At 53.3% G+C, this 9708-nt stretch overlaps 2 protein-coding genes across 2 annotated transcripts in view; both read right to left on the bottom strand.

Annotated features, from left to right (window-relative positions):
- Positions 1-218: 218 nt before the first annotated feature.
- B3GNT8 (UDP-GlcNAc:betaGal beta-1,3-N-acetylglucosaminyltransferase 8) lies at positions 219-1412 on the bottom strand. Its single transcript, XM_008583278.1, has one exon. The coding sequence runs from the start codon at positions 1410-1412 to the stop codon at positions 219-221; it is 1194 nt and encodes a 397-aa protein (XP_008581500.1).
- Positions 1413-4879: 3467 nt separating this feature from the next.
- The window catches only part of ATP5SL (ATP5S-like), a 6727-nt gene continuing 1898 nt past the window's right edge, over positions 4880-9708 (bottom strand). The window contains exons 2-6 of the mRNA XM_008583277.1: positions 9185-9378; positions 8040-8120; positions 6722-6858; positions 6460-6622; positions 4880-5990 (exon numbers count right to left, since the gene is read on the bottom strand). Of these exons, the coding sequence (XP_008581499.1) occupies positions 5828-5990; positions 6460-6622; positions 6722-6858; positions 8040-8120; positions 9185-9378 (738 nt within the window). The 3' untranslated portion in view covers positions 4880-5827. The remainder of the gene's footprint in view (positions 5991-6459; positions 6623-6721; positions 6859-8039; positions 8121-9184; positions 9379-9708) is intronic.

Here is a 9708-nt window from a genome sequence, read left to right as displayed (position 1 = left end):
GTGCATATTTTTCAAAAACAAAAAGCAGAGAAAAACGATTCACCACTTATCCTGCCTGCCCAGTGCACTGGCTGGGAAGGTCCCAGGAGAGGCTGAAGAAGTCCAGCTTCTCAGACCTCCTCCCTCAGACCAAGGCCTGGAAGGAGGGGCCAAGCAAGGGGCAGGCATCGGTCCCAGGCCAGAGCGGTCTTCCCTACCCCTGCCCTCCCCACTGAGGTTCAGCACTGGAGCTGTGGATCTTGTAGTTGTTTCCAGAGCCAAATGCTGTCCTGAGGGCTGAGGGGCCGTACCAACAGCAGGTTGCGGAGAGTGCAGGGATCGGTGGTGCGGTCTGCTGGCCAGGCTGTGAGGAAGCCTGGGTGGGCCCGGGGCACCAGGCCCAGAGCACGGAAGCAAAGGCCAGTGTAGACATCATCAAAGGGGAAGGGTGCCACACGGGCTGCCGCCCGCAGTAGCCAGGGTGCCAGGCGCCCCGCGATGACATAGCCACCTCCACTTGCATAGGCCGGGTAGCCACCTTCGAAGAAGGACCCAGGCACATAAAAGGGTCCTCCAGGCTTCCGGAGGGGTTTGGCCTGGGTGAAGACTTCACCCAGGTAAAGGCTTCGAGCCCAGGTGGGTGGCAGGGCCTGCAGGTGATCCAGCAGGGCAGAGGTGTGCACAAAGGCATTGTCCTGAGCTTGCAGAACAAAATTCACGTTGGGGCAGTGGCGGCCCAGCCAGGCCAGCAGCAGCAGGTCTTTGAGCGTCTGGTTGAAGGGAACATCAAGGAAGTCCCAGAGCAGTAGGTCACTGTAGCGACGGCTCTCCCAGGCCACCAGTGAGCCTAGGTCAGGCCCCCCATCACCTGCCGGGGACCCCAGCAGGAAGAGCAGCCGGATCCCAGGGGCTGGACTGCCCCACGTCTCCCTCACAGCCTGTCGTTCTGCAAAGCGCCCAGGTTCTGACTTGACAGCCAACAGTAGGTAGGGGACATCAGTATCCGAGCAGCTGGCCACTTGGCTGCCTCCTCCTCCAGGCAGCCACTGCGGGAAGCTCCGACAGGCTGCTGACAGCAAGAAGCGGCGGAGGTCCTCAGGGTAGGAGGTAAAGTCAGGGATTTCTGCAGCGGCAGCAGCCCCCCAGGCCTGGCAGCCCCCTGCCTCAACGCTATCCCCACTGGGCAGGGCCACTAGCCTCCACTGCTGCTGGTTCCAGTAAGCTGAGGGCAGTGGGCCAGTCTGGCCCAGGCGCACTGAGAGGTTGGCAGGCAGGGTGGGCTCAGGGTTGGCTGGCGTGGGGCCTGGCAGGGTGCCCCGGGATCCTGGATAGGCCTTACTAAGCCGAGACTCAGATGTCCACTCGATGTACACTTTGAGGCCCAGGAGTGTGAGCAGTGCTGACAGGCAGAGAAGGCACTTGGGACAGCGCATGACCCAGCCCAGGGAACGGGCAGCCACGGGAGCTACAAGGGAGCCACAGGGAGCCACAGAGGCCTTTAGGGAGCAGGGATGGGCCTTCTCTGGAGGCCCCAGGCAAACAGTCTCTCAGTCTCCCACAGTCCCAGCCAAGCCGTGTAATAGCTTCTCTCAGTCCCAGACCCTAAACAGCTCCTCCCACCCAAGGACCCAACTCCTCCTTACTCTTAGACCCAGGAATACCCTATTCCAATCCCATCCCAACACCCTGTTCTTTTGACTCTGGGTCCAACTCCTTACACCTTCCTAGAAACCCAGAAGGTCTACCTATTCCCCATCTCCACCCCGGGGATTAGGAATTTACCATTCCTGTCTCCTCCCTCTCCCTCCATTCATCCCTCTCACCAGGAATCAGGATCGCTTGATTCCTAGTTTGCTGGGATTAGCTCCTTCCACCTTCTTAGAAGCCCAGCCTATCTCCCCCCCAACAGCCCCCCCCAGGGTCTGGGGGACCAGAGTTCCGGCTCCTCTTTACCTCTGGGTCTGGCTCCTGCCAGCTCCGGCACCCTGCCGGGCCTCTGGTCAGGCCCTCCCTCGTCTGCCTCTGTTCTGCCCTTGCTGGTGCGGTGCGTTGAGTCTCCCAGCCCAGCCTAGCCCAGCCAGTCCAGTGGGGCGGGAGGGGAACAGGAGGCATGGAGAGCCCCAGGGGCCGGGAGGGGCTGGGGCGGGGCTGAGGGAGGAGGGAAGGGAAGGGCAGGAGGCCGACCTAGAGACAGGCTCTTGCGTGTTAGGGCTGGTTTTCTGGTGAGACAGCCACTGGAAAGGTGCAGGGGGTGGCCACAGGAACAGACGGGGATCCCTGCAAGGCCTGGGAGGGGAGAACCAGGGGCTAGGGGAGAGAGTCCAAGGGAGGGTGAGGCTGAGGACTGGTCCTGAGCCGGGGCTGGGTAGTGTCAGAGTGACCTGTGGTGCAGAGTCCCAAAGAGCCAAAGACGGGGAGGCCGGGGGGCTGGCGCCAGTCTGTGGCCAGGAGACAGCTGTGAATGTGCTGAGTGGGAATGGATCGGCCTGCCAGAGATACGAATGTTTGTTGTTGCTGCCTAGAGTCAGGGTGGGGGGCGGGTGAGGAGAAGCAGGGAGAGGCAGAGACATGGAGAGGGGAAGACAGCCAGGGAGACCTCAGGCAGAGAGGAGAGGGAGGAGAGACAGAGAGGGTGAGTCAGGAAGTGGAGAGAGCTGGGAGAAGAGACGGGGAAGGTGGATGAGAGGGAGGGAAGGCGGAAATGGAGATGGCAAGAAAGAGGTAAGGGTAGTCAGGAAACCCCTGTTGGGGAGCATGGAGGGAAAGAGAGATTTAGAGAGGCAGGTGGAGAGCAGAGAGCAGGGATTCCAAGAACACAGAGCCAGACCCAGGGAGAGGCAGAGAGGGAACTGAGGAGGAAGAAGAGAGGAAAAGATAGGGAGAGGGCAATGGTGGGTGATGGGCTGGGGCACATGGGGCACACAGGGAGCCCCCAGAGCTAAACTGACCCTCTGAACCTCCTCCATCCCTTTCAGTGTCTGGGCTGCCTGCCCGACAGGGTGGGAATCCATTCCTACCCTGCACCCCACCTCTAGCCCTACAGCCAGCCTCATCCTGGGGCCTGGCCCTCCCACAGCTGCACAGCAACTCCAGGAACACTCACATCCGGCCCCTCTGGGACAGGAGTGTCTGCCTGTGTTTATGTCCCTGCCCTCCAGAGGCCTCTGCTGTTGGGGCTGCATCAGCTGTCTGGGGATGTGGGTGGGTCTGACCTGGGGTAGGACTAAGGGCCCCCCATTAAGCCTGGGCTGACTCCCTTCACCCTACCCTGGTCCAGATCATCTCAGGAACCCAATCTGTCAGCCACAGCAGTTTATTATCTGTCCAGCCATGATTTCCTCCCCCCAAGTTTGAATAAAGGAGCCCATGGGAATAGCTAGAGGAAGATAGTGGAGAGGAAGTGGTGAATGCTAATGGAATGAAAGCTAGAGTGGGAAATGACAGCCAGGGGCTGGGGGAAGGGGCCTGAGCACCTCTGGAAGGAATCTCCAAGTCCACCTCACCCCAGGACTGGGAGAGAGCGTGGCAAGGCCCCCTGAGCTCTCCTGACTCACCTATCTTCTCCCAGGGGTGGTATTGCCCCTCCTGGGGTGTTGGGAAATCTCAGAGGGTGCAGTGCTGGTTGCTATGTGCACCAGTCAGTCTGGGTCCAATCAGGAGAAAGAAACCACTCAGCAATTGGAACAGGGAAGTTCAATGTAAAGGATTAACTATACAGGCTGTCTGGTTAGCTCACTTGGTTAGAGCACGGTGCTGATAACACCAGGATCACGGGTTCAGATCCCCATACCAGCCAGCCACCTAAAGGGGGAAAAAAGTTTACCATAACACGGGCTTGGAGTAACGAGAAACTGGCTGTAAGAGGGGCCTTCTTGTGGAACATAGTTAGGGTGGATGGGTATGCCTGTCGAACATGATTATTCCAATCCAACATTTCCATCTCCCTAAGTATGTTGGTTTCCCTTTGTCCATATTATGCCAGAGCTGTCCTAGTCTCTCAGCCTCATTAGCTGTAGGCCACTGTTGGGTCCAAGTTCCAGTCAGCCAACCAAGTAAGCTGTTAGACCACTTCCAGCTGCACAAGGTAATCCATTAAATCTGGAATCTTGTATACCACTGAATTTGGCCTGAGCTAATGTTATATCCACCCTATTGGTCTAACACCCTGAGAATCTACTCCTACACACATTTTCCAGGTTTCCCGACTGTAACTATATATATCTGCAAAGTCTTGTTCTTTAGTGTATTAGCTGTTTCCTCCTTGGTCCTAGTGGGCAGCTGTACCCCTGGAGCAAGTTGAGATTTGACCATAGATATGGCACCAGGGGGTACTTGTGGTGTCTTAAGACTAAACACCCTCTTTCAAGGCATCTGCCCCAGGTGAGATCATCAGGCACAGGATGGCTGGTGGGCTCCTCAGACACTGGTAAGGGTGACTCGGAGTAACTTGGGAGTTCCAGATTGTCTGTATGCCCTGGGTCCAACAAGATGACCCCATTCCAAAGAAGAACTTCGGGGCTATCATGGAAGCTCTTTAGTTCTCAGACTGGCGCTGAGATAACAGACCTGAGCTTGTCGTTGTCTATTTATAAGCATTCAAGGGCACTTCAAAGAACCCACCCAACACTCTGGTCTTAAGAATTGTCACAACTGTCATGCACAGCAGCTACAAGGGCTCCTAGGGCAGGTGCTTCGGTTGTACCTCATCATTGTCCACCACAGGTAAGAGCTGGACTGTGCTATCACTGCATGCTGTGGATATCTAGCCTCCCGTTTCCCATCAGCAAGATGCTCAGTGCTGCACTCAAGCCCAGAGGCAAAACCCTAACAGTCCCCGAATCTCATGAGTCTATCTCCCGGGACATTGTCTGGATCCAATCAGGAGAGAAAACCCACACAGTAATTTGAAAAGGGAAAGTTTAATATAAAGAATTATTGACTTTAACAGTGAATTGGATAACCAGGGATTCATTGGTAAATGCCTTGGAATCAGCTGGGGTGCTGGGGAAAGTGGTTCACAGAGCAGTGCCTCAGCAGAGGCACTATGCCTCCTATGAAAGTGCTGGTGGATGAGGGGTGGCAGGGGAAGCTGCTGACCATCTGGCACTTCAGGAGCTGTGTACTGGGGAAACCACATGCACTGCAGGACACAGACGCTGGAGAAGTTGCATGTGTGGCAGGAGCACACCAAACTGAACCAGAACCGGGGAGCAAAGTCCTTTCCTCCTGTAATGTCTCCCAAGCGCCCTCTACTGACAAAGCCTATTATGCCAGTTGGCAAAGGAAAAATATTTCAAAAACCCAGACCCATTTTCACAGGGAAGACGAAAAAGTTGAACGTGCAGCACAGAGTCAATAAATTGGTAACCAGCAACACCACGGGATTTGGGGTGCTACTGGTCTTTAGTGAGCGTGGGCCAAGGATGCCGCACATCCTACAGTGAGAACAGTCCTGCAGGGGAAGCACCATCCCTGTAAAGTGCCATAGCACCCCCCTGTATCAGTCAAGGTCCCCGCAAGAAACAGCAGCACACTCATGAGGACAGTTTGAGAAGAGTCTCTTGACAAGGTGTAGGCCAGGTGTGGGGAAACCACGAGGGTGAGTGTGCAGCTCTCTGAGGCTACTTGCAGCCTGGAGCCTTTCCCTCCACACACCTCTCAGGAGTGTGAACTCCAGCCAAGGACAGCCAGGAATAAACACCCTGACCTCATGCTCTCCTTCCCTCTGATCTGCCAGTGCCACACCCCACCCCGCATGTTGAGTGAACCCAACTGGAAGTGTGCAGAGCTGTTGGACATTCCACATAGCCCCACTGAGGTCCTGCTTGAGTGGGGAGGGGGCTGAAGGCTAGGCTGTGTCCCGAGGCTGCTCCTCCAACTCTAACTTCAGGCTCTGGGCCCAGTCAACCCCCAGAACCTCACAGTTGGGCAGCATCTCTTCCACCAAGATCTGAGTGAGGCCTGGGTTGGCCACGGAAGGGAGGTCTGAGATATCCAGTCTGCGGAGGTTCCTGAAAGTGGGCAAGAGGGGCAGGAGGCTGGCATAAGGATAGTGTGTGAGTGTGTTTGAGTGAGTGTGAGTGTGTGTGTGTGTGTGTGTGTGTGTGTGTATGGGGGATGGGTACTGGCCCCAATTTCAACCCCTACTTTCCTAAAATAAAAATAAATCTTTACAGCTGTCCAAGTACATGAAAGCCACTGTGTTAATTACAAATATGTACCTCTGGTTTCTCTGGTTCTGCAACAGTGTAAACATCATGGAGTTTTTATTACAACAAAAAGGAAGAAAACCCAGGAGTCTTTTCATTCTCCCAGAGACTCCTGTGGGAGTGTTCATCTGTGCTTACCCACCACAAACACTCTCAGTTTGTGGAATATGGGGAACTGCCCAATAGCACCCCCTCCACCCCAATTTCTCTCCTTCATCTGTGTTGGGTGGGCAATGCCCTGCATGAGGTCCAGCCTGAGGTGAGGACTCACTGGAGGTGGTGGAGGCAGGCGAGGCCCCGTTCGGTGACTTGGGGGCAACCTGCCAGCAAGAGCTCCTGTAGTGAGTTGGCCAGAGGGTGGAGATGGCTGAGACACCAATCATCCACATGGGGGCAGCGCTTCAGTGACAAGGACTGGAGCTCCTTCATGGACACTGCAGCGGGGAGAGGGCAGAATGGCAAAGGGCCCTTCTGGAGCCCCCCACCAAAGAGAAAACACGAGGCCTTTCCCATCTCCACCCCACCCCACTCACAGAGGTTGTCTAGGCCCTGGTAGTTGATGGCACAGCCACTGGCATCAACAGCCTCTACAGGCACCGCCTGGAACTTTAAGAACTCAAGAGAGAAACGGCCACGTCCATCTGGCCTGATCCACTCCTTGTCCTGAAACCTGGAAAAGGGTGAGAGAGGGAGTGTCAGTAGGGCACCCCACCACTCCCCAGGCCTCCAACCTCTTGAGAATCCCCCCCCAGCGCCATATAATAAAATAATTGTACTGTGTATGGTGGGCTTCCAAAATAGTGGGCCCTGTACTAAGGGCTTTACATGGATGATTTTATTGGATCTTGTGACAATCCCATCAAAAATGGAATGTTTCACCAATTTTACATACCTGGAATCTGAGATTACTAATAACATAATGGCAAAGATCTACAATGCAAGAATCTTCGCAGATGGGTAAAAGTTAAGAGACATTTTCAAACATGTTTCTAAGGAAGTTATTGGAAGTGCTCAAATCAAATAAAAGTTTTAATTAGAACAAAGATGAGGGGGCCGACCCTGTGGCTCACTCGGGAGAGTACGGCGCTGGGAGCGCTGAGGGTGCGGACGACACCAAGCCAAGGGTTACGATCCCCTTACCGGTCACGAAAAAAAAAAAAAGAACAAAGATGAGGGATAGATGTAATCTACATGAATTATTTTTCCAAAAAGAAGAAAAAATAAGGGGGGGAGGGACAAAGAGAGGAGGAGAAAGGGAAGGAGAAAGGAAAGGGGGTAGGAGAAAAGAGAGAAAATCTAACATGGAGTACATAAGCTATGCCAGACATAGCTGCAAATGTTTAGATTGCAAAATCCCATTCAGTCTTTCTTTTTTTATAATTTATCAATATACGATATAGTTGATTTTTTTTTTAGAACATGACCGGTAAGGGGATCTTAACCCTTGACTTGGTGGTGTTAGCACCACGCTCTTCCAAGTGAGCCAACCGGCCATCCCTATATAGGGATCCGAACCCTTGGTCTTGGTGTTATCAGCACCACACTCTCCCAAGTGAGCCACAGGCTGGCCCTGATATAGTTGATTTTCATATCCCTTTACCAATTCCTACTTTTCCTCCCTCCCTCATCCCACATTTAGTCTTTATAGTAAACTTTGCAGGTTAGATATGATCACTATCCCATTTTATGTATGATAAAATTGAAGCTTAGGGACAAGTCCCAAGCCACACAGCCAGTAGGTAGCAGAGACCAGGGGTACTCACAGCAAAGCCTGTCTGACTGCAGAGCCTGGGCCTTAGAGAGACACTCCCCCACCTCCCCCACCCCGTTCCAAAACCTTTGCTGTCATACTTGACTGCGCCTCCCTGCTTCAGAATGAAAAAGGCACCTCCGATGTATGGGCCGTATTGCTCCTCAATGTGGGTGAAGGATCTGCCAAGAAAACAGTAGCCAAGGGTGAGGCCTGGGGAGCACTGCACTCCTCAGCATACCTCAACACTGCCGAGGGGGTTGAAGTCCAGAGCACAAGGCAGACAGACAGATTGAGTCAGGCTGCAAACATTTATTGAGTGCCTGTTAAGTGCTGGGCACCAGGGGCACAGCAGTGACCAAGGCTTTGGTCACATAACTGTCCCTGCCTTTGTCAAGCTATTTACGAGACAAGATGGATAACAAACCAAGAAATAACAGTAAACTGAAGAGAGTATAAATTCTGTGATAAAAATAAACCATGGAAGAGACTGATTGGGAGTGGCTTGGTCGGGGTGGGGATGGTGGAGGCTAATTTAGTTTGGGTGTTAAGAAATGCTTCTTAGGCCCGGCCCATGGCTCACTCGGGAGAGTGCGGTGCTGATAACACCAAGGCCGCGGGTTCGGATCCCATATAGGGATGGCCGGTTGGCTCACTGGGTGAGCGTGGTGCTGACAACAACCAAGTCAAGGGTTAAGATCCCCTTACTGGCCGTCTTTTATTTATTTATTTTTTTTAAAAGATGACCGGTAAGGGGATCTTAACCCTTGACTTGGTGTTGTCAGCACCACGCTCAGCCAGTGAGCGAACCGGCCATCCCTATATGGGATCTGAACCCGTGGCCTTGGTGTTATCAGCACCGCACTCTACCGAGTGAGCCACAGGCCGGCCCATTACTGGCCGTCTTTTAAAAAAAAAAAAAAAAAAAGAATTTGGCCTGAACAACTGGGTGGTACCATTTACTGAGATGGGGAAGACTTGGGAGTGAGATTTTTTTTAGGGAGAAATCAAGGGTTTGGTTTTAGCCATGTTAGGTTTGAGATGCCAGCTAGACCTTGAATGGAACTGGTGGCTGCAAACTGCCTCGATGAGCAGGAGTCCTTGAGAAGGGTGTAGGATGGAGATGAAGACACAAGGGTTGGCAAGGCTGGCATGGAAACCATGATGCTGCCTGGGAGTGGCAAGGGCAGGATCTGGGCCTGAGCAGCAGGAGCTCCACACAGTCTTACAGGCCAGGCATTCTCACCGGTTTTTCCAATGCACATTTGACAGTTGCTTTTGGAGCAAGTACTCCCTCAGAGCCTCCACGTCACAGAAGCAGTCAGTCAGAAGCTGCAGCAGTGTCCTCTTCCTCTGATTGCCCCTTGGGGCCATCTCCCCACTCAGGCCATGTATGCTCCTGGTACTCCCATTCCATATTGGGGCCACCAGGCGCAAGGACTGGGGGAGATGAAAGGAGGGACTGAGCCTGGAACCTCTTGTGAGAGACAGTGGATCCCCCAGTTCTTGCTCCAATAACCCTCAACTCCCCTGCTTCCTGACTCCTGCTAAATTCTCCTTTCAGGACTTCCGAATTCCTTCTTTGGGATTCCAAAAACTTCCCCATGTTTTCCCCAACTTCTTCCCCTTAGTCAACCATAATTCTCTCCTTCATTTAGCCAAACATTCTTGGTTTTCTTAAATTCTTCCCTAATTTTTCCAAAACCTTATTTTTCTCCCAAAACCTCCATTTTCTTTTTTTTTTTTTTTTTTTTTTTTTTTTTTTTTTTC

The sequence above is a fragment of the Galeopterus variegatus genome, unplaced genomic scaffold (genome assembly GCF_000696425.1).
Source record: "Galeopterus variegatus unplaced genomic scaffold, G_variegatus-3.0.2 Scaffold2882, whole genome shotgun sequence".
In the NCBI taxonomy this organism is placed as follows: Eukaryota; Metazoa; Chordata; class Mammalia; order Dermoptera; family Cynocephalidae; genus Galeopterus; species Galeopterus variegatus.
This window is presented reverse-complemented; position numbering and strand designations above follow the sequence as displayed.